Genomic DNA, 25430 nt, shown 5'->3' on the forward strand with positions numbered 1-25430 from the left:
CAAGAATAAAGAGAGAGGCAAGAAAACCAAGCTATAACCTGTGAGCACGGTGTGACCTGGAACAAGCTAAAGAGAGCTTTTGGGTTGACTAAAAAGCTTTGGGGCTATAAGCTAAGAAATTTCTCTTTTTGTTTTGGGTTCCTCTTGCGTTTGGAGAAGTGGGACTTTGTACATTTCCTATAAAGAAACAAGATTGCATCAAAGAACACCAGACTCCATCAATTCTACTTCCAACTGGAACATCCCCCGTACCTTGACATTTGACTAACTGCTTGAATCTGAAAAATGGCAACATGCCTAACACAGTGTCCCTGGGATGGAACTCAGAGGAAAGGATGGGCCTGGGTTCCCCTTCCCCAGCAAGTAGGGAAGTTCAAACCTCAGGACTATGAGGCAAAGATCGACAAGTCCCAGCAGAGGCAAAGGGCCTGACACAGAGGCCCATCAGACTTTGGGTATTTTATGTTTTTTTTTTTTTTTGCTAACCTGGAAGGGGAACTGAATTTGAAAGATGATTTTGCTTGATGGCTGGGCCACAGAAACTGCAGATTACCATAGAACCAGAATAGCAGAAAATACAGGCTGCTAGAATACAAGAATGCCTGTGTCCTAGTTTGAGGGAGTGCTCTGACAGTGATTTCCCCCCATTATGCCATCCCTCCCCTAACAACTGGAAGAAAAGGAGATGAACAATACAGCTTGCCTTGAAGGTCAACAAGTTTGGGTTTTGACAGAAAGAAAAAGGGAGAGCATCCCGAAATAAAGGACCTTACATGGAAAATATTCCACCAACATACGCCTCTGTTTTGAATCGAGACTGTTAGCTCAAACACCTTGCTTATTGCAATGACAATGAAATTACATGGGGAGAGAGAAGATCCCTCAAGTAGCCAGGACCCAGACTCTTTAGAGCCTTTCAGGTCAACATCAGCATCCTAATCACGACCTAGAAATTGAGAGTTGACTTATTAATGATCTATAAGTACCAACATAGAAAGAACATTTCTGATTAAAAGGATAAAAGGCACAAGATCCAGTGACTGGACGCTGAAACTAGACAAGTTCAGGTTAGAGGTAAGGGGCATGTTTTTAACAGTGAGGTAATTAATCACTGTAACAATTTACCAAAGGATGTAGCAGATTCTCCAGCACTTGAAGTTTGTAAATTGGGAGTTGAATGCCTTTTTTTAAAAAAATGCTCTACCTCAACCATAAGATGTGGGCATGATGCAGGAACTACCGGGTGAAAATCAGTGCTATACACAAGCTCAGACTTCGTTATCATAATAGAGCCTGCTGGCCTTAAAATCTAAGGCTCTATAATTGTCCGCTGGGGCAGACTGACTCAGATTTTCAAAAAGATCATAAACTTGAACATCAGAGATTTAGCCGTGGGCAAAAACTGAGATGTAGATGTGCACATGGTATTTGGGCTTACAAATCATGCAGTTAGGTGCTTTATTAAGCTCTAATAAATGTGTCCTATTTCAGGCATATGAACTTCTGAAAATTTGTCTGTATCAGAGCATCCTTTACAGCAATTTTGATAGTTCCATTTCCCCCTCAAAACATCTGTGAAAATATTGCATCATAGTTGCTGTAGTTCATGCTACAAGCTTTTTTTGGCTCCTTCCCCCCAATTTCTATTCAGAGCTGAGTATAGTGTCAATCTCAAATTTACTGAAAGGGATAACTTTAGGACTCGGTGAGCCATTATATCCTAATTAATTCCCTCAGAATCTGTCACACCTCTGTTGTGAAGGACAATATACAAAACTATTAAATAATTTAACTTGTTGCTTCATTGGTAGTTTCCTCTTTCTTTTCTGATAAATTACTTCTGTATTGTATTTTGGAAATGTTATGCCTATATTTGTGCTGTGTGTCAACTTATCCACGTTTTTATCATTATGATTTTTGTTGTCAGGTAATCATAGCTTATTTCTCCCCATTAGTATCTTAAGAACAGATTCTTTGAGCCATTGAAAAAGTTATCAATATTTGTGTTTTAAAGTACAGTGTTGACTGCAGAACCATCTTGTGATGCTGCTGTGCATATAACAATGGATCAATAGCTTTTTCATTTTATTATTTAGCCTGTTCCTTGGAACAGCAAGTGTAACTCAAGGCCTTGGAGCTATGGGAACTTTATTTTGTGGTTCATTTTATTCTACTGATCTTTGAACGCTTTTAATACAGTGTATATTAAAAAGGTTTACAGAGCAGCTCAAGGAAATTAATTACATACTCGTGGGGAAGTGACTGTATGCAAAAGCTGCAGCCAGCCATTATGCACTCAACTGCATCTCACAAACAGCAGTACCACAAGCATTTCTGCAAATTAATCTGAGCTGATATTAATTTATCGGATCACTCATGATTAAAATAATGATTACATTGATTTAATCCCAAGGATACTTTCCTTGATTCTATGGTTGTAGTGAGTATAATGGTGACAAAATTCATCAATATTATATAAAATGTGCCTAAGAAAAGAAAACACTTTCAGCAGGCCCTTTTTTAATGAAATCCAGCAATCTGATTGCAACTGATTAGTTCCCCACAATCATCTTTTTTAATATCATATTCACAGTCAAGCAAACTGGTTTGAGTCAATAACTGCTGCATAAATAATCTCCAGAGACTGATATAATCAAAGTTACTGCATGATATAAAACTAAGCTATGGAATAACTAGTGATCCATACCGATAAAAGGCATGAAAACATCATACAAGAAAACTGTAAAAGGAGACTCAGTAATAGCAGATATACAACAAAAACAAATGTTAACCCCATTATTATCTACAGTATAAATAGTCAAAATATTTAAACCTCTGTTTCTGACCAACATGCAGATTTGATTTTTGTTGTTATTGTTTGGCAACATAAGGTCTGGGCACGTATTTGACTTTTCAAAGTCCATCTACGCCTTCTTGTCAAATGGTGGCTGCATATGTGTGTTGTGTTGTGCCAGCTCTCTGTAGATAGCTGGCCCAGCAGACCTCGATCCAACTGCCCAAAGAGACCACAGACTCAGTTCATCAGTGAAGGCGCTCAGCCAGATTTATTGTCAACGAAGCACGGTCCTAGCTCCCTGGCTCAATGTCTACAGTTACACTGGTACATGCATTCCCATTACAATGGACTTGGTTCAGTGAACAATGGGGCTTTCTATTCCCTCCTAGGCTAAGGAAAGACACCCCCTTCTGCGACCCCTCTTTTATACACTGATAGAAATAAGTTACATATTGCCCCTCTGATGTGGTTGGTTACCACCCTTTAACTTGTACATCTTGGTTCACTCAAAAGATCTCTAGCCATCACCCTGTCATCCTGACCTTATCTTTAAGATAGGCCAGTGTATCCTTGTATCATCTTTGGGGAGTGTGTTTACACCATATCTTGGTATCACTGTGTTCTGGCACTACCCTTCTGCGATGTGTTTACATGAATACTTAGTGCCTAGGAGTGCTTGTGTTTTTGCAATGCCAGCCTTGTTCTTGCCAAGTTCATGTATTGGACAGCGAACCTGCAAACAAGCATCTACTTTGTAACAGGGCCTGACTTTTGCTCATAGCTTGACTCTTGCTAACTTTGCTTTATCTTAGCAGGGCCTTAGCAGGCCTTAGGCCTTGCACCAGGCCCCTCATGTCTCAGGCTCTCTCTTTCTATTACACCTCAGAGTATACTCCACTACAATTCTACAATCTAAGGCCTGGTCTACACTACAGGGTTAGGTCAAATTTAGCCACGTTAGGTCGATTTAAAAATGACTGCGTCCACACAACCAACCCCATTCCGTCGACCTAAAGGGCTCTTAAAATAGACTTCTGTACTCCTCCCCAACAAGGGGAGTAGTGCTAAAATCGACCTTGCTGGGTTGAATTTGGGGTAGTGCGGACGCAAATCGACAGTATTGGCCTCCAGGAGCTATCCTAAAGTACTCCATTGTGACCGCTCTGGACAGCACTTTGAACTCCGATGCACTAGTCAGGTTCACAGGAAAAGCCCCGGGAACTTTTGAATTTCATTTCCTGTTTGGTCAGCGTGGTGAACTTAGCAGCACAGGTGACCATGCAGTCCCCCCAGAATTGCAAACGAGCTCCAGCATGGACCGAAAGGGAGACACTGGATCTGATTTCTGTATGGGGAGAAGCATCTGTGCAGGCCAAATTCCGATCAAAAAGAAGAAATGCAAATATATTTGCCAAAAATCTCACAGGGCATGTTGGACAGAGGCTACAACAGGGACACACAGCAGTGCCGCGTGAAAGTTAAGGAGCTCAGGCAAGCCTACCAAAAGACAAAGGAGGCAAACGGTTGCTCCGGGTCAGAGTCCCATACATGCCACTTCTATGATCAGCTGCATGGCATTCTGGGGGGGGACCCTACCACTATCCCACCACTGTCTGTGGACACCTGCAAGGGGGGAGTCTCACGCAACAGGGAGAAGGATTTTGTGGATGAGGAACAGGAGGAAAAGAATGCGCAGCAGGCAAGCAGTGAATCCGTTCTCCCCGGCAGCCAGGACCTTTTCATCACCCTGGAGCCAATACCCTCCCAAGGCGGGATCCCCAACCCTGAAGCCAGAGAAGGCACCTCTGGTGAGTGCACATTTGTAACTACAGAACAGGATTTAAAAGCAATAGTGTTTAATGTTTGATTTGCCCTGAAGAATTGGGATGCATTCACGGCCAGTACAGCTACTGGAAAAGTCTGTTCACATGTCTGGGGATGGAGTGGGAATCCTCCAGGGACATCTCCATGAAGCTCTCCTTGAGGTACTCTGAAAGCCTTTGCAGAAGGTTCCTGGGGAGGGCTGCCTTATTTCATCATCCACAGTAGGACACTTTACCACGCCAAGCCAGTAGCAAGTATTCTGGAATCATTGCAGCACAACGCATGGCAGCAAATGGTCCTGGGTTCTGGTCGCATTCAAGCAACATTCGGTCTATATCTTTCTGTGTTAGCCTTAGTAGAGTGATATCATTCATGGTCACCTGGGTGAAATAGGGGAATTTTTGTTAGGGAACAGTAAAAGGACCCCGTTCATGCTGGGCTGTTTGTGCTTGGCTAAAAGGGATCATCCCAGAGAATAGCTACGCGGTGGGGTGGGGGTAGGTGTGTGCTGCACATCCACCTGAAAACCGCAGCCCCTCCTTTTAAATGTGAAACCCAACCCATTGCTTGCACTGGGAAAGGAGGGTGCTGCAGTTTGAAAACATTCCCACATGTTATGAAGGCATAAGAAGCCAACCCTGTGTCCCAAAAGGCTTACCATGGATGCTTGGAAACCGAATTCTGTTGCCCAGCCGTGTGTGATGTGTCACCCTACCGGCAGGCGCTCAATATAAAAGGCAAAATGTGACCTTGTACCTAAAGCACATGTGCTGTCTGCTGTGAATTGCTTGATTCACTGTGAAAGTCTCTCTTTTGTACGTAAATGTATCATCTTAGATTTCACTCTCCCTTTTTATCTCCCCCCAGTGCAAATGTTTCTATGCTCCCCCTATCATCTCCGTCCCTGAGATTATCGCAGATTAGAAGGCGGAAAAAAACGCACTTGCAATTACATGTTTTCTGAGCTCATGCAGTCCTCCCGCACTGATAGGGCACAGCTTAATGCATGGAGGCATTCAGTGGCAGAGGCCAGGAAAGAATTAAGTGAGCGCGAAGAGCGGAGGCAGGATGTGATGCTGAGGCTAATGGGGGAACAAACGGACATGATGAAGCATCTGTTGGGGGAGCAAGAAAGCCAACAAGAGCACAGACCCCCGGTGCATCCACTGTATAACCGCATGCCCTCCTCTGCAAGTTCCATATCTGCATCACCCAGACGCCCAAGAACACGAGGCAGTGTGGGGGAGGAGGTCTGGGCACCCAGCCACTCCACTCCAGAGAATGGCCCAAGCAACAGAAGGCTGTCATTCAAACAGTTTGATTTTTAGTGTGGCCACAATAAACAATGTGGCCTTGTCCTTCCCTCCTCCCCCACCCCACCTGGGCTACCTTGTCTGTTATCTCATTTATTTTTTAATTAATAAAGACAGAATGCATGGTTTCAAAACAATAGTTACTTTATTTCCAAGGGGGGAGGGTGGTTGGCTTACAGGGAATTAAAATCAACAAAGGGGGTGGGTTTGCATCAAGGAGAAATACACACAACTGTCACACCGAAGCCTGGCCAGTCATTAAACTGGTTTTCAAAGCCTCTCTGATGCACAGCACACCTTGCTGTGCTCTTCTAATCGCCCTGGTGTCTGGCTGCTCAAAATTGGAAGCCAGGTGATTTGCCTCAACCTCCCACCCTGCCATAAACATCTCCCCCTTACTCTCACAGATATTATGGAGCACACAGCAAGCAGCAATAACAATGGGAATGTTGACCTAGTCAGCAAACAGCACCAGCGAGCTTTTAAATGTCCAAAGGCACATTCTACCACCATTCTGCACTTACTCAGCCTACAGTTGAACTGCTCCTTAGTACTGTCCAGGCTGCCTGTGTAAGACTTCATGAGCCATGGGAGCAAGGGGTAGGCTGGGTCCCCAAGGATAACTGTTGGCATTTCAACATCCCCAACCGTAATTTTCTGGTCTGGGAAGTAAGTCCCTTCTTGCAGCTGCTCGAACAGCCCGGAGTTCCTATATATGCGAGCGTCATGCACCTTTCCCAGCCATCCCACGTTGATATCGGTGAAATGTCCCTTGTGATCCACCAGTGCTTGCAGTACCATTGAGAAGTACCCCTTGAGGTTCACGTACTGGTTGGCAAGGTGGTCCGGTGCCAAGATGGGGATATGCATTCCGTCTATTGCCCCACTACAGCTAGGGATCCCCATTGCAGCAAAGCCATCCAGTATGACCTACACATTTCCCAGAGTCACTACCCTTGATAACAGAACATCAATGATTGCATTGGCTACTTGGATCACAGCAGCCCCCACAGTAGACTTGCCTACTCCAAATTGATTCCCGACTGACCGGTAGCAGTCAGGTATTGCAAGCTTCCACAGGGCTAACGCCACTCACTTCTCAACTGTCAGAGCAGCTCTCATCTTGGTATTCCTGAGCTTCAGGGTGGGGGAAAGCAACTCACAGAGTTCCAGGAAAGTGGCCTTACGCATGCGAAAGTTTTGCAGCCACTGGGAATCATCCCATACCTGCAACACTAGGTGGTCCCACCAGTCTGTGCTTGTTTGCCTGGCCCAGAATCGGCATTCCACTGTATCAACCAGCCCCACTGCCACCAGGATGTCCCAATTGCCACAGCCCATGCTTTCAGGAACGTCTGCGTCCATATCCTCATCAAAATCCTCATTGTGCTGGTGTCTCTTAGCCCGGTTCTGCATATACTCCAGGATAATGTGTGAGGTGTTTACAATGCTCACAACAGCAGCGGTGATGGTGAGCTGAGCGGGCTCCATGCTTGCTGTGGTATGGCGTCTGCATGGGTAACCCAGGAAAAAAGGCACGAAACGATTGTCTGCCGTTGCTTTCACGGAGGGAGGGTGACTGATGACATGTACCCAAAACCACCCGCGACAATGTTTTTGCCCCATCAGGCATTGGGCACTTAACCCAGAATTCCAATGGGCAGTGGAGACTACGGGAACTGTGGGATAGCTACCCACAGTGCACTGCTCTGTATGTTGATGCTAGCCATGGTAGTGAGGACACACTCCGCTGACTTAATGTGCTTCGTGGGGACATACGCAATCGACTGTATAAAATCGACCTAATTTCATAGTGTAGACATACCCAAAGAGAGCAACTTTGGCTAAAAATTGATCATAGATCAATGATGATATAAAGGCATTAGAAATAAAAAAGCAATATCCCCATAGATGGAAGGAAAAGGGAAATAGATAGCAATCAATACAAACTAGAAGTTATGAAAGTGAAGAAAACTGATAAGGGAACCTAAAAACATCAAGGCAAAATCCATGGCTGGCAGAGTTAAGGACAATTAAAAGGAGGCTTTTTACGTATATTAGGAAGAAAAGAAATCCTAGCAATAATATCCCCATTGCTGAGTAACTACAGGTCATTTAGCCTGAGATCAGTCCTGAGCAAAGTAATGGGAAAAAATGGTACATGACTGAATTAATAAAAAAATTAAAGGATAGGAATATAATTAATGCCAGTCGACATGCTTTTATGGAAACTAAGTTTAACAAAACTGATTTCATTCTTGCATGAGATCACAAGCTTGGTTGATAAAGGTAACTGCACTAATGTAACATATTTAGTCTGTTGTAAAACATTTGTCTAAGGCTAGGTCTACACTACCCGCCTGAATCGGCGGGTAGAAATCGACCTTTCGGGGATCGAATTATCGCGTCCCGATGGGACGCGACAATCGATCCCCAAATCGATGCTCTTACTCCACCAGCGGAGGTGGGAGTAAGCGCCGTCGATGGGAAGCCGCGGAGGTCGATTTTGCCACCGTCCTTACAGCGGGGTAAGTCGGCTGCGATACGTCGAATTCAGCTACGCTATTCGCGTAGCTGAATTTGCGTATCTTAAATCGACCCCCCCCCGTAGTGAGGACGTAGCCTTAGTCCCACATACCATTCTGATTAAAAAGTTAGCACTATACTATTTTAAAAGCACGTATTAAATGGATTAAGACCTGGTTAACTGACAGTCTCAAAAAGTAGTTGTCATTGGGGAATCATCACTAAATAGGGGCAGTTCTGGTGGGTTCCACAGGGCTCAGTACAAAGGCTGACACCATTCAACATTGTCATCAATGATGTGAAGTAAATATAAAATGACTGCTGATAAAGATATATAGATGACACAAAGATTAGTGAAGTGATGAATAATGGTGGCAGGGCATTCATGCAGAGCAATCTGGATCACTTGGTAGGCTGGGTCCATTCAAAGAAAAGGAGTTTTAATACAGCCAAATACAAGGTTATATCTCTAGGCACAAGAAATGCAGGCTGTATGTACAGAATGTATCTTGGAAACATGATACAGTGACTCAGTACAGAATTGAGAAAAATTTACAAGAAACTGAAAATAAGCTTCCAATGCAATGCTGTGGCCAAAAGGGCTAATGAGATCCTTGGATGTATAACAGAGGAAGTAGGAATAGGAAGGTGATTTTACCACTGTATATGGCATTGGTGGAGAATGATACTGGAATACTGTGGACAGTTTTGGTGTCTGTATTTTAAAAAGGGTGTTGAAAAATTTGATAGGATAGAGAAAAGAGCCACCAAAATCATTTGAGGGCTGGAGAAAATGACTTCGGGTCAGAGACTTAAAGAGCATGATTTGTTTAACTTATAAAATAGAAGATCGATGGGTGATTTAATTTGTCTATGGGTACTGTCAGGGGGAGAAAATCTCAGGGACTAAACAACTCTTTAATTTAGTGGAGAAAACCATAACAAGACCCAATGGCTGGAAACTGAAGCCAGACAAAATCAAATTAGAAAATTAGTCACAAATACTTTATAGTGAGGCTGATTAACCATTGGAACAAACTATCAATGAAAGTGCTTGATTCTCCAGCTCTTGATGTGTCTTCAAATCATGACTGGATTCCTTTTTGGAAGATATGTTTAGCAAAACACAAGTTGTTGGGCTCAATACAGGGGTAACTGGGTAAAATATAATGGACTGTAAGACTAGACCAGATATTAGACATAGCTGATCTAATCATCCCTTCTGGCCTTAAACTTTATGAATCTTCAAGAGTTCTATATTACTCAATTCCTCAAAACATCTTCCTACATCTCCCCAAGTGCAACCCCCCCCCCCATTCTTCTAACCCCTCCCCCAATAAAAACCATGCTGGTTTCTCTAGCTAAAACCTGCTTTTACCCCATCTTCCTACCAAAACTGTTCTTCTGCCACTCTCCAACTCCCATTCTGGCATACCAGACACCCTGCTACCCCAAACCAGCATGCTTCCTGAGGAATTGCATATGAACTGCTGATGCCATTTCTAGAAGTTCTGCTTGCTGTGAGAAGACCTTCCAGCAGATCATTTTTTCCCTTAATGAAGTTGCACACTGCTTGTATTAAGGCAACAGGAACAGCAGTGCCAGATACAAGCATACACTTTAACAAAAAAATACATTATGGAGGTAGAGAGTTTTAGTTATGATTGCATTTAGATTTACATGGGAAGCAGGATTAAAATACTTTTATTTCACACTTCATTAATTGAATTAGATCTCAAAAGTTAACAATGGCCCAGCTTTTCTGCCGTGTTAGAGTCACTCTGTGCTGTGTAGTCAGCACAAAACAGTGGCTATAGCTGGCATACCTAGCCACAGGTAGATCACTCTAGCACAGAGGAGTGCTTCAGTGGCATAGAATTAGCACAACAGTATCTGGACTGCTCTCTATCTATGATTTGTATGGAACTGATTTGAATGACTGAGCAAGTCGGGGAAGGGCCAGGGCTTTCCTGCACTCCATTATCCACTATTTATGTAATGGTCCACTAGGACTATACACAACTAGGGTAATTTAGAGCAGTCTTGGGGGGAAGGGGATGTTGGAAGCAGCTGCCAGTTTACGGAAGCTTGCAAGGAAGCAAGGCCACTGGGATCTGCATACAGACTTTGTAGAGAGGCTATGTCTGTGGGAAGGAAGACCACTACAAGGAGAACCTCACAGATCTTTTCCTTCAATCTCGCTGTATGCCTTTCTCTAGTGGATACACTACTGGAGACACAGAAATCAGACTGATATTGCTTTGCACATGAGCTTGAATGGGGAAATACCTTTAAATCTTGAGATAGTTCTTTTCTGCACAACTGCTCAAAGATTTTGCATGTTTGTACTAATGTGCACGTTATGAAAAAGGAGTTAATAAGAGAAGGACCTCTCTGCATGGATATGCTTCGCCACTGCCTTATCCTGTTAGCTGGGGTTAGCAGTGTAGACCCATAGACCATGTGTGATTGGCATAACTTTTACAAACGGCCTAGCCTGATGTTCTTGGGTTGAAATCAGAGAGTTTTCCTTCTCCTGAGCATGTGAGTGCATGCTCTCTCTCAACTTTTTTTTTTAAATCATGTTTTCCTGAGTCTTCTCAAAATTTGTTTCAATTGTCTTGCCCTTAAAAATCTGATGTCATTTGTATGCTATGCAATATACTGAATTTACTGATACCTCCTGTCAGATATTATAGTGGGTTCATAGATTTCTGAACTATTAACCTTTGAGGCTGAAATTTTTCCATGTGTTGTCTCAGCCCAAAGGTGAATCTTTTTAAATTTGGAAACTTTAAAGGGCAGGGACGACTATTGAAACAGTTTGTATAAATGAGATTGCACATGCATCCTTAGAAGAATTGTCTTAATATCAATAATGTGTGTGGGAGGGGGAGGGGAAGAGCATTTTAAAAAAGTCACATTTTAAACCACCTCCTCCCAATTCTTCTCATCACTGGTGTAGGAGAATGCCAGAATTGGAAAGTGAATATCCAGAGCAATGCCATGCTCTAATGGTCCCTGCCAGCATAATTGTGCCAGGGGGTTGTTACAAATAAGTACAATTTAGAGCAGCCCCAAAGGTATTGCATGTTGTTCCAGGTGCATTCTTCAGAATCTGTCACATATTTCTGTTGAAAAGGGCAATATACAGCTATTACATTATTTACCTTGTAACTTTGTTGGTGGTTTCCTCTATATTTTCTGATACAATACAGATGTAATTTATTTTGAAAACCTTATACCTATACTTTTGCTGAGTGTCAAGTTATCCTCATCTTTGCCATTATGATTTTTGTCAGGTAATCATAGCTTCTTTCTCCCCATGAGTAGCTGAAGTACAGATTCCCTGAGTCATTGACAAGGTTTAAAACACAAACATTTCTAAGTACAGTGTTGACTGTAGAACCATCTTGTGATGCTGCTGTGCACATAACAATGGATCAATGGCTTTTTCATTTTATTATTTAGCCTGTTCCTTGGATCAGCAAGTGTAACTCAAGGCCCTGGAGCTATGGGAACTTTATTTTGTGGTTCATTTTATTCTACTGATCTTTGAACGCTTTTAATACAGTGTATATTAAAAAGCTTTACAAAGCAGCTCAAGGAAATTAATTACATACTCCTGGGTGAAGTGAAAGTATAAAGACAAAAGCTGCAGCCAGCCATTATGCACTCATCTGCATCTCACAAACAGCAGTATCAAAAGCATTTCTGCAAATTAATCTGAGCTGATATTAATTTATTGGATCTCTCATGATTAAAATAATGATTACATTGATTTAATCCCAAGAATACTTCCCTTGCTTCTATGGTTGCAGTGAATATAATGGTGACAAAATTCATCATTGCTAAATAAAAGGTACATAAGTAAAGAAAACACTTTCATTAAAAAAGGGCCTGCTGAAATCAAGCAATCATCTGATTGCAATTGATACCTTATAATCTGACACTATTTACATATTGTGTTCTGAAAAGTATGGTAGAAAAATGTCTTGCTATGTCAACATCCTCATGTTTGATTCCTGTCCTACAGATAGTCTATCAATGAATAGCGAGTGTGTGAACAATTATGTGAGGCAAGTACAATACACATGAAGTTCTGAGAGACCAGAAGCATAGAAGAAGTCAGAAAAAGAATATAAACAAAAAGGGAATCCTCTTTGAGAATGAGTTAGGTACTGAGTAAGTAAAGCAAGGTACTGAAGAAGTCAGAGTTTATACCATAAATTAAGAACATTCAAAACACTGCTGTAGCAGTAGACTTGAACCTGCAAAAAAGAAATTAAGGTAGCAAAGTCCCGTGAGATTCAAAAATGGTACAACCTAAAGCAAGAAATAACAAATGCTAAAAAGAATGGCTGTGAAAGGATCCAAGGTAGTCCAATATAAACACATATTCTGATTATGAATGAAAATCATAAGGACTACACATAACACGAAGGTACAAGTTGGTTTCAGTTTAACAAAAAAAGTAGAGGGAAATGAATAATAATTTGTAACAAATATCATATCTGGCAAATGTTACCTCTCCTTATTCACAAAGGGCTCGATTCACAAGAGGGACCTAGTGGACTTGACAACCTCTCACTCTCTCCTGCTGAAGTTCTTTCACTTTGTATAACTTATTAAATATTCATTGGGGCAGAGAGAGAATGAGTGGCTCTATATAGCCCAGTGATTAGGGCATTGACCTGGGAGTGGGGATGGTGGTTCTAGTCCCTGCTCCAATGACTATTATTTAGAGACTGGGGAACAGTGATTGAGAGCGATCCATCCCAGAATACTCAATAGTCCAGTGTTTAGGGCACTTGCGTGGGATAGGGAAGACCTGGGTGCAAATTCCCCACATCAAGCAATGGAGGGATCTGAACCTGGCTTTCCCATATTCCAGGTCTGTGGCCATCCTTTGTGTGATGTTAGGAGTGTTGAGATCATGCCTGCTGGATCAGGTAACAGTGAGATGGGTGGGGGAATGCCTAATCTGTGAATTCTGTCAGAGTTTAGGTGTAAATTAGGTGCTAAACTTCTTGGTGGTGTCAGGATTTAGGTGGCTCTGTGAATGTATGCTGGCAGAAATTTAGGTGTCTAGAGGATTTTAATGATTAAAAGTGAGGCATACTAGGGGTAGGCAGCTTGTGACCACTGGTTGTTTTTATTTTTAAACACAGTGATGCCTAGATGTTGCACTTCTTGACGCTTAGGTGCCTAAGCCTTTCGAATCTAGGGCAGAATGTCTTCAAACAGATGGTGGTGTTTGTGGGTAAAGCCATTATTCAAAATCTTGAAGTTATTTTGTTAATTTTGTTCATCTTAGGCTATGTCTACACTGCACATCACTTGGGGCGTGTAATTACACACTACATGTGGTGCCAACATTGTGGTGTATAGCTACATGGCACTGAAAAGCTCTGGCATGGGAGTGGCAGCGGGAAAAGGCTTGGCAATGGGGATCTGCCAGAGCCAGGGCTGGCTCCAGGGTTTTTGCCGCCCCAAGCAGCCAAAAAAAAAAAGCCGTGATCGCGATCTGCGGCACTTCCGCCCCAACTCTACTGCCACCGCTTCATTCTTTGGCGGCAATTTGGCGGCAGGTCCGTCCCGCCGAGAGGGACCGAGGGACCCGCCGCCAAATTGCCGCTGAAGAGCCAGACGTGCCGCCCCCTTCCATGTGCCTCCCCAAGCACCAGCTTGCTACGCTGGTGCCTGGAGCCAGCCCTGTCCAGAGCCTCTCCCCATGGCCTCCCACCTGCCAGAGCTTTCCCCGGCTGCTGGAGTCTCTCTCTGTTGTAGCCAATTATTTTGTTTAATCATTCAATAGGGGATTTATTGTTGTGGTTAAATATAATAAATTAATGTGTAAATGATAGTTTAAGTAGGATAGTATCATAGAAGTATAAGGTTGATAAGCATTTACAAGTGATGAGTGCATATTAGGTATACTAGCAAAATAAGGCTATAATGCAAGTCCTACATGCTGAAGCCTGTAAGATTTCAGCTTAGCCATACTGGGCCTAAGGAGGGTTGACATAAGTAGGTGACCCAGGAATAACCCCGTACCAGTAAATTTACAAGCTTATTGTAAAGAACGTGCTAATAGGTAATGTTCAGGGAAAGTATGCGATAATGTACCCATCTAGGCCGCGAGATTGTAAAATCATAGGAAATTCTGCTGAACAGCAGGGAACCCCAAAGTTTATGGGTTGTGGCAGTACAGATAAGGAAAAAGGTGATGGAACCCTCATACATATGTATAAGGTAGTAGGTGTGGTCATAAGAGGATAAAAAGGGTTCCTTGGTATGGATATGCAGGGAAGACCTGAGCAGGAAACTATTCCCCCCACCCTCCCGATGACAACCTGTTGAAGGATCCACCTGATTCGATGATCTCTTGGGGGATGTAAGTATGAATACAGTGCTGGCTATTGCATTGGCTTTCTCGGGTTTTGTATATGTATGTGTTTGTGACTGTAACATTGATTATCTGCTTGGTGAGATTTGTATTACACACAAAATTCATTACTTGTAGCTGTGTTTGTGGTCACTGTATGCATTCTTCATGTGCTCCTAAAGTTTTCCAACCTAAGGAAATCCCTCAGGGTGACTCTCAGCTGGTTGATCTTAAGCAGCCCAGGAGATGGATTCACTCACTAGGGATACTGTGGTTTAACACAGAACAACATCAATTCAACTTAAATAAAGGCTACATTTGGGGGTCGGGTGAAGAAACTCTGGCAGTGGGGAGGCAGCTGGACACTACATTATTAAAATTAGCAGTGTAGATGGAGGAGGCAGTGCTTGGGCAAGCAGACAGACACGTAAGGTACATACCCACAGGGTTCAGGGGTGTCTTTACTCACCTAAGAAGTGCCTCACCATTTACACTGCTATTTATACCTGTGCTGGGGGGCATGCAGTGTATGTACGTGCTGTCGAAAGGAGTGTGCAGTGTAGGCATACTTTTTGACTTGCTACTAAAAGACCATTATGTGATAGATCACACAAGTCATATGAAATAGTTACTGTTCCCAAGCTGGATGAGTAAAACTCTTAAAAATAGGCTTCTACCATGAGTGCTGACAGGAGAATTAATAATTCAATGTGAATAGTAAAGTCTGAGTTTAAAATCTGCTTCCTACAGGCATTTGTGCTACTAAAATTGGTCACACTAATGTTTATGGAAAAGGAGCTCAAAAGGGGCATAAACTCAGTAGAGGAAAACATCTTAAAAATACAACTACATTCTGAAAAGAAAAATGGCAGTAATCTCTGAGCTCTGCATGAGCAGCAATTAAAATCACGGAGAAAGACGAAGGAAGCTAAACTGCTTGACTGTACTGGGGGTCTGTGGACTAGAGAAGGAATCTGAGCCAGCCCCACATAGAAGGGAGAGGCCATTTTGGGTGAGCTGGGAGTCATGTCACAGGACCACAATTAGGATCAGGGAGCACAGGGAGATTGCAATCCCATTCCAGCTCCCAGGCTGGAATAGCAACTGAAAAGACCTTCACTATAGTCGCGGGTTCTCCCCATGGGCTGTGAAGGTGAATTCTATCCTCCCAATCCCAACATCAGAGTCATTTTACTTGAGCTTTGTGGGTGGATGAATTAATTTCACCCAAGGGGAACAAAATAGCTGAATGAGCTAATACTAGCCTAAGGAGTGGAGGGAGAGGGAAAGAAATACTAAATAGTACCCATTAACACATGAAAGGAGAGAAATTAAATTAATGATGACTTTAAAATGGCTGCAATATCAAACTCCTTTTTAAAATTAACAGAAAAATACAGAAAAAATTTGGACAAGTAGGAAGCAGTGAAGAGTAGTTATGGGAATACTGTACCTGGAAAGTATGAACAGGTGCAAATCAGCCAGCTTGGATGACATGCATTGCAGGGTGTTAAGGGAATGAACTGATTAACTTACCAAATCAATGTTAATTATTTAAGAAAAGTCACAAAGAACTGGGGAGGTATCAGAAGACTGGAAAAAAACAGCTATGACATCAATCTTTTAAGAATGAAAAAAGAGTGACTGGCAATTTTTATCCACTAAGAATGACTTCAACCCCAGTAAAACAGTGGAACAAATATTACAAGAAAATAATTGCTACATGGAGGGTGGAGTTTTCAAAAAGCATCTAAAACATTTAGGTGTTATTGAAAATCCCATCCATAGGCCCTTAATCAGGAAAGCATTCCAAATTAGGAAAGCACTTAAGGTACTTACCTTTAAGTACCTCCTTAAGTGCTTTTCTGAATTGGGATCCTATAGGGTAAAGAAATAATGAACAACCAGAGATTTGAAAAGAATTTTTTTTGCCAAACTTAAAAAGTTTTATTTTTGGGGTGGTGGTGGGGGCAGAATACAATTACAAATTGAGTGAAGGAGATCTAATATATTTGGATTTTGGTAAAGAATGTAAGTATTTTCACAAAATCTTGCAAAAATTAATTCATATGATCCTGAATACGTGTAGACCTAGCCAGAATGAAGAATGGAAGCAGAAGGAAGAAAACAGAGGTTAACAATGGACATATAAACTGTAAATATAAAGTGACCTTGTAGATAATATGTAGTTGGTAGATAAAGAATAGTAGGAAAGAAAGGAATGTATGGCAGCTTGTAGTTGTGGCCTAGCATGTAGTATAGCATATGAACAGCTCATGATCTAGATGGGGATTAGCTACAAAAATTAGTAGACCAATCAGAGTGCGTGATTTGATGTAGACTGTGGTAGCCTGTTTCAGAATATGTACATAAATGGATTTGTATTCATGGGCTTTGGAGCTGTGATCTAAAAGCACCTCGCTGCACTTGAGCCTGATCAACTGAGGCCTGGTCTACACTACAGAGTTAGGTCAATGTAATGCAGCTTATGTTGCCCTAATTATGTCAGTGTCTACACTACAGCCTTGCTCCCACTAATGTAAGTGCCCTACTACACCAGCATAATAACTTCACCTCTATGAGAGGCGTAGAGCTTATGTTGATGTAGATAGGGCAACGCAGTGTTCGTATAGATATTGCATTACTAACATAGGCTGTTGGCTGTCATCCCTGCCGGAGCAGCGAACCGCGGCCACTGGGAGCCGCAATCCGCTGAACCTGCGGACGTGGCAGGTACACAAACAGGCCCGGCCCGCCAGGGGCTTTCCCTGCACAAGCAGCGGAACAAGTTTGGGAACCACTGGATTAGAGGGAAGATGCCGAGATCAGTACATATTCATTAATATTTTGAAAGAAGGGGTAGCAGCACCTGATTGAAACGCAGAGATAAAACTAGGTTTCCATTGATTTGTAGATAATTCAGATTTTCCAGGAACTGTCACACTTCCTTTTTATTAATAACCATTTTATAGTGTCTTATCTTTTGCTCCCTCTGTTCAGTTTATGATTTTTTCCATTTGTGATGAATTGAAGTAGTGTCTCATTGCTTCTCATTCCCTGTTATGTGGGCAATGTGAATAAAGCGATACTGGATTTGTTTTCATCTCTGTTTGTTCTTTCCAAAAACCAACATAAAAGTCTTATAGTATGCAACATCATCTTAAGGCCAAGGTCAAGTTAGTGCTTCAGGATACTGCTCAGAGTGACAGGATTCATGCCAGATACCGACAGAAACCAGAATTTCTAATGCATGCACTGAAGCATTTCCCTTACTGAATAAGTCAGTGAAAATAATGCTAAGGTTAATAAACGATGCTGCTAGCCTTTTATGTTTCCAATGAAATTGGTCCACAGAACATTATACACACACACATACATAGAAACACACACCATATCTCAATGGTGTTTAAAATTTCCTCCAGATACCTGGCTTTACTTGGCTTTCCTGATCTTGCTTGTGTTACCATCTTATGTCTACTGTCCTCTCAACTGTCAGCTCACTTTTCTCTGCTTCATACTGGGAAGTTAATCAATGAGAATGAGCTGGATGCAGGGATTATCAGGCCCAAGTGCCTTCTTGGCTGTTTCATATGCAGGATGCGTCACCTCCTGAAGGGTTAACTAGGCTATGAAAAGGGTGATGGAAAAGGGCATTTGCCCACCTACACTTTGTCCACAGTTACTTTGTAGAGAAGCCTCCTGTTTGAAAATCTGAGCAAGCATTTTTGAGAGTACAGTTAAACTACAAGTGAAAATCTGAGCACTATCACCTCCAATGGCCTGATTACAGGCATAATAAAGTATCAGAGGGGTAGCCGTGTTAGTCTGAATCTGTAAAAAGCAACAGAGGGTCCTGTGGCACCTTTAAGACTAACAGAAGTATTGGGAGCATAAGCTTTCGTGAGTAAGAACCTCACTTCTTCAGATGCAAGACATCTTGCATCTGAAGAAGTGAGGTTCTTACCCACAAAAGCTTATGCTCCCAATACTTCTGTTAGGCATAATAAAGGCACTTAAAGATGTGCTCCCACAGTTTATGTGTATCGGGTCAGCAATGTTATTATAGTTCTTCCCATTCCCACTATAAAATGACATGTTTTAGCCTATTATTACCAGCAAGTCACCACTTTTCATCATTTTACTTCTGTCTTGAGGGGCACCTTTAGGCAGCTGGTTCCTTGGTCACTAAGTTTAAATTTAGATAGCTCCTGAGGATGGTGCATCTTTCAGTCCACAACTGCCTAGAGCATGGACACACCTATCCATTCCTGAGTGTAACCAAGGACAATGCAATTTAAAAACAATTATATTAAAAACCTGAAAGGAAACAATATGCAAAGCTGTTTTGATGCTTTGCAATAATCAAGGTCTTTTGTACTCCACAGTATGCTAGACCTAAATAACCTGGAAGGTCCCAATCTACAGAATCTGCTAGGGCAAATTGGAAAAGAGTGTTTTTTAAAAATATAAAATAAATTTATCACCTTAAGAGGCAGCTTGTGATTGGGATAAGCACATTTGCTGGATATTTCTGCTAAAGGATCTGTAAAACAGTTATGTGTGCCATTTCTAATGTCATCTTAAGGTTTCAGAGTAAACAGCCAATTTAAATGAAATTCACACCTCTGAGAGCTATTGTGTGAGGTTTTCTGTAATCTGTGGAAGAGAACATTATTACAGTTTAGGCTTGGTTCATGTTTCTAAGGTTACCTTGAGAGCTGGACACATTTCTTTTAAATAAAGACTGAAATTTTGTGGTTCAATTCTGCACTAGGGAGTGGATTCCACAGAAAAGTGCAGGCTGTGAAATTTCAGAATACAAAAGGCCCTAGCAACAGTAAGTGGCATTTATTTAACATATGCTACTGTATTTTTAAAAGTGTGTTAAGTATTCATAAAACTGTACATTGTGAGATTGTGTCACTTGTGACACAGCTCAATATGCTTGTAAATGTACATGGGATGCATTCCTATATCTAAGAAAGTGTTTTTAAATAAGGGCATTTAAATAATATATTCCAAAATTAGTTGAACAACAAGGGGCTTGATCTCTCACCTGTTTTAATCTAAGTTTAACTGTATTGATTTAAATGGCATTTCCTCTAATTTTCATCAGTGCAAATGAGATCATAATCAGGCCTGACACATCTGGACCTTTCTGATTTAGGAGAACAATCATCATATTTTTCTTCACACAGAATCACAGTATTCCTCTTCTTATTGTTTGTATCAGTTAGCTAGGAATAAATTAGGAAATATTGAGAAGTAAGAACAGCATTAGTACAGCAAGAATTAAAAGGTGCATATTTATTTAAATGTCATTGTAATTTTAATTTAATTTTCCCATATAATACTGTACAAACATATTGCTTCCTTCTGCTTTATAACAAAAACAAAGGTGGGATCTCAAGAAAGCAGTTTCTTTACAGGTTTATTTTAAGAAATGAGGAACAGCAGGTGAAATCCTGGCCTCAGTGAAGTGAATGGCAAATAGAAAGCCATTAACTTGAATAGGGCCAGAATTTCACCTGGAATATTTAAATTACCGTGTTCACTCATAATAAAGTCCTCTCTTTTTCTTTGTTTTGTAAACTACAAGGCAATCCAGGTTCTTAGGCACACCCACATAGGGAGCCCTATTGCTCTGCCTCTGTGTCATTGTCACTTGTCCAGTAGGACCTAGAATGAGATAACTGATGTATGTCAGATAATCTCTCCATTGAAAATAGCTTCTTGTTGCTACAGTCTAGGGCTGGAGATGAAAGGCTCTGTACTTCATTACCCTGAACTATTAAATTTCCAGTTTTCTGCCCCCAACACAGGCACATCTGTGTTGATTTTAATAAATTCATTCACTGAGTTTGCAATACATGGATTTTTAATTGCTGCTTTATTAACATCAAAGGTGTCATTCTTTGCTTCTTAAACAGCTACTGACGCCTCACAGGCAATTCTGACGGCATCTCATATTATATGAAGTATTTTCTTGTATTCTGCTTGGCATTTTTTTAAACTACTAAGACTATTTGCATTAAGAAAGGTTTGTTGGTGCTGCTATTATTACTCATCTGAAGTCCTGCTTCTCCATAACATAAGACTAATTGCCACAGTAGTTAACTGTAGGCACAGTCACACCTCTGCGATATGTAGCAAAAGGCACTCTCTACACAGATCTTGCCCTCTAGTGCAGTCAGGGACCTCCATGATATGATTCCTCCTCAGAGAAAAGAAGAAGGGGTTAGTGAACAGGTTGAGGGAGGAGTGGATAGGCAAGAGGTGATACAAATCTTGCCGCTCCCTTTCTGGAGGTTACTTGAGAAGTATAATACAGAGAGAAGCTATACTACATTTTCACAGCTCTGCCCCACAGATAATGTGGATTATTATCTCCCCTTTAAGGAGACCTCCGAGAAAGGAACAGTTACAGTGTCCAGTTAGGGGCTTCAGTGGAGCCACTCTGTTAACAAGCAAAGGCCAGAGCTACTACAGAGTGACCAGACTCCACACAGGTGATTTTTATTTCCTCCTGATCTCATGGGATCCATTCAAATGCACAGCAGTTTTGATTGAGCCTCTTAACTGTAGAGGATAAATTCTGCTCCCTGGTAGAACAGGGAGAATTCTCCACAGAAGACTCTCATAAATATTTCTTCCCCTTCAAATCTATCTTCAGTGGTTCCCTGTGGAAGTGGGCAGTCTGGCCCTATAGTATTACCAAGAGTTATGATTTTATTTTTAGATAAGCAGCAGGAGCAGATATAGTCCTAAACAAAGATTTTACTTTACACTACTTACATGTGGTGACTCAGAGCACTTTCCACTAAACAATAATATTACAGCAAAAATAAAAATAAAAAGGGAGTACTCAGTTTAGACTTAAAAATTGAGAATTTCTAATTAACTGAGTTTGAGAAGCAATTTCCAGAGAGGTGTAAATAGAAAAAGCCTTGATTCATAAAGATGACAGCCCTGTTGCGAGGATTGTCATGAGTTGCTAATGGAACACTGAAAGAGCAATTCTGAAATACATGAAAGGTCCAGTCTATAAAGAAGTTGTTTAAATGATAAGCAGAATTTTAAAATCTATAAAGAAATCTGCTGAAAGCTAATGTAAAGATTTTAGAGAAGTTGAGTGTATAATTAAAAAGTCTTGCTGCTGAGTTCAAAATGAGCTTGAGTGTGCTGATTTGTTTATAAATAAGACCAATAAACAAGGAGTTTAAATAGTCCCATCTTATAAAGTTCATACAATAATAAACAAGGACAGAAACACATTAAGATATTATATGAAAGCAGAATTGTCTCTGAACGGAATGCTCTTCAAAATTTATAAAAAATAATAGTGCTGCATGTCTTTTTTGTCATGTCCCATAAACCACTGTCAGAAGTATAAGATCTAAAATACACCACTCCATTATACTCCAACTGCATTGTTATAATAATACACAGAAATAGCTATACAAGATTTCTAAAATGCAAACAATGTTGTTTTATTCTTCTATCTGCAAAATAGCTTTCAGATGTCAGCTTATAAAAATAGTTATCATACAAGAGTCTTTATTTTTTTCATATTTCTGATGTAAAGGGACTTGAAAATGGGATGAAAAATTATTTCTTTCCATAAAGAAATCAGATGTCTTCCCTTTTACAAAATATACCAGAATGTGGACCTTCAGCATCTAACTGATGAGAGTAACAAGCTTGCATTTAAATAGTTCATCTTAAAAAGGACAAATTTTGTTTTATTTAGCATGTACTGACAATGTAAGTTCTACCCTTCTCAGAGATGGCATCTAAACAACATGCATATATAGTACTATCACAAGGTAAGTAATTTAAGTTGCTTCTATTGGAGCATTTAACATAACCTCCCCCACCACCAAAATTAAAATGATGTAAGAAAAGTTAGATCTCTAATGTTGTTTTAAAAAATGAGAACAGTCATTACCTTTGTGTCATATCTGGAACAGGGGAAATCATTTAGGGGTCAGTTGTGCTTAGAAGGTATAGTTCTTCATTGAAGGTACAGTATAAGATCTCCATCTCAGTGGATCGCTAGGAGTGATTGTGTCTCAGAGGGAAGACAACATGGTAGCAGTTTACCTCCCATCTGCCCAGGTATAAATGATTACACAAGGTGCAAAGCGGAAGAATTGGTCTCAATGATTTCCAGAAAGCAAAACATCTGTGTCAACATTTTAACACACCCTCATTTGGACCTGATGAACTGGGCTGATCTATATCCTTTTGGGATGGCTTGTGATGCTAATAGCTCAAGTCAGGAGCAGTCTTTTTATTCCAGAGTGCATAAGGGCTGCACATTCACCCTGCCCCTGTCTGAGAAATAAAAGCTAGAACCTTCCTATGCACTCCCACCTCCGCACTGCCTTCACAGCGGCCATACACTACATAGCTTCTAGATTTTTGTGCATAATGACCATGACTATTCTTAAAAATGATCATTTAGATGAACAACCCTGCTATTATGAAAACATGTTTGTTGCTTTAAAATAGATAAAAGTATACACATGCAATGCAAAGATGTCAGTCTACAATCTGAACTTAAATATGAGTTAACTTCCTTGAGTAATGTTTTCTGAACTGATGCTATGCCTTCCAAAAACTTATTTCTTCTCTTTGTAAATAACATATGTTTTATATTATTAAATAAAGAGTTGGGTGTTCATTCAATAGTATACTGACATTTAGATAAATGTCAAGGAAATCATGATCTATAAGTAACCTTGAAATACAATAATTGATAGTACATTTCTACTTATAATTATAGTTCATTCAGTATATTACAGCCCATAGGATCCATCTTTCTACTCCATACATTAAATATTCAAAACTACAAGAAAATGTACACTCTCTACTGCTCACCCTCCCACACAACACCAAATAATCCCACATCATGTGACCCACTTTCTTAAAATCTGTTCCTGTTTGCAAAGTTAAAGTAAAATTACAATAAATACTACTACGTTTCACATGTTGATTCAATTAACCTAACACTACCTAAAATGAATGTATATTCACCATCACCATTGCTTGGTACTATACATAGTTGTGTGTTTATAAATAATCCTTCTGTATGTTATCACAAGAGTGTGTCTGGTAACCTACCATTACAATTTTTATTTCCTTCCTGCACCTTTTGAAAAAAAAGTAAGGATATGACACTCAGTAATAGCCTGCCTGTGTGTTATGTAAGTTGTATGTATTTATGCTTTGTTTTATTGCAGTACAAAACTAACATATTCACAGACATCTGATTGGTTTACTTCTTGCAGAATATTCTAGCAAAAACATCAAAAGGGTGACCTCAAATTCTTCTTTTAAAATGTCTATATTGTGGGAATTTTTGTTTGTTTGTGTGTTTGCTTGCCTTTTAAAATAAATACAGAGATTAATGGAAGAGGGAGTCTAGTTTGTTCCAGAATGTAACCACCACACTTAGAGAACTTGAGAAAAAGAATGTTTGTGTTGATATCATGTTAGTTGATCTGAGAAAAGTGTGCTGGGCAATAGTGAAAAAACCTTGTACACTAGGATGTCCTCTAATCTTTTCTGCTCAACTCTTGATTTATTGCTCTCTCGGTATTATACACTATACAAATTTTAGAAAGCCCAGCTGCATAGTACACCAAGTAGGTAAAACATCTTGGAAGAAATTCTCGAATCAGTTTCCTCTCTCCACCCGGCTATCATTGTTCCTGTTTCTGCATGAAACTTTCCTGACCTAATAAAGTCCCCAAATTAGATGTCCTATACTAAATAAAATAATAAATAGTAATAAATGAAATTAAATGTATTCCAAACTCTGAATAAATTCGTAGAACTTTATATACATCTCTAAACTGAAGAATTTTAAAGAGCGTAAGTGTTGCATTTTCCATTTAAAAAGAAAGAACGTGACAAAACACAAACTAATTGGCCAACTGTGCAAGGGAAAACCCCAGCTCTAAATAAAACAGGGAACCTTACATTGTAATATGAAACTGAAATCCAGCGTCACTCCAGTATCTCAAAGTTACCTCAAAGACACAAATCCCATACATTTAATTGTCACTGCCAATGAGAAGGCTATTGAAGGCTAGACAGTTGTGGCGAGTACGGCTGGAGCGGCAGCAGCAACTGTGCATCATCTATGAGTCCCAAGCATTTCAGCTGTGCAAGAAAAACCGCTTGGGGCACGTTTGTGATCTCCGTTTCCCACCCTGGAGGGACTCACCTGAACAGAACTGCAGCTTCCCAGAGATAAAATCCCGAAACAGCTGCACGAAGGTATCTAACCTTGGCCATGTTACTACGAGGCATTCACAACCCCCAGAGCAGACGTTTCCGAGTCATGGAGGATCCAGAAAGAGTGCCAAGGAAATTTGTTCAGTCTTGGGAGCTGTTGGAGAAACTGCCGGGACTTCAGCACCCTGGAGAGCTCCCTGTGGCAGTGCAGAACCTGTAATCCCACTGGCAGGGAAGTTTTAGTCCGGGGTTAGTTTATTCACCAGCGCCTGGCACTTGGGCGAACCTTTTCTGGTGGTGGCTGGGAACCAGCTCGGTAGGGTTTGTATTTTTCATT

The 25430-nt window shown here is 40.9% G+C and overlaps 1 protein-coding gene across 1 annotated transcript in view; it reads right to left on the bottom strand.

Annotated features, from left to right (window-relative positions):
- The window catches only part of GLRA3 (glycine receptor alpha 3), a 139156-nt gene extending 114003 nt beyond the window's left edge, over nt 1–25153 (bottom strand). Inside the window, exon 1 of the mRNA XM_065405178.1 lies at nt 25083–25153. Within this exon, the coding sequence (XP_065261250.1) occupies nt 25083–25153 (71 nt within the window). The remainder of the gene's footprint in view (nt 1–25082) is intronic.
- Between the last annotated feature and the right edge of the window lie 277 nt (nt 25154–25430).

Source organism: Emys orbicularis, chromosome 5, assembly GCF_028017835.1.
Source record: "Emys orbicularis isolate rEmyOrb1 chromosome 5, rEmyOrb1.hap1, whole genome shotgun sequence".
NCBI lineage: Eukaryota > Metazoa > Chordata > Testudines > Emydidae > Emys > Emys orbicularis.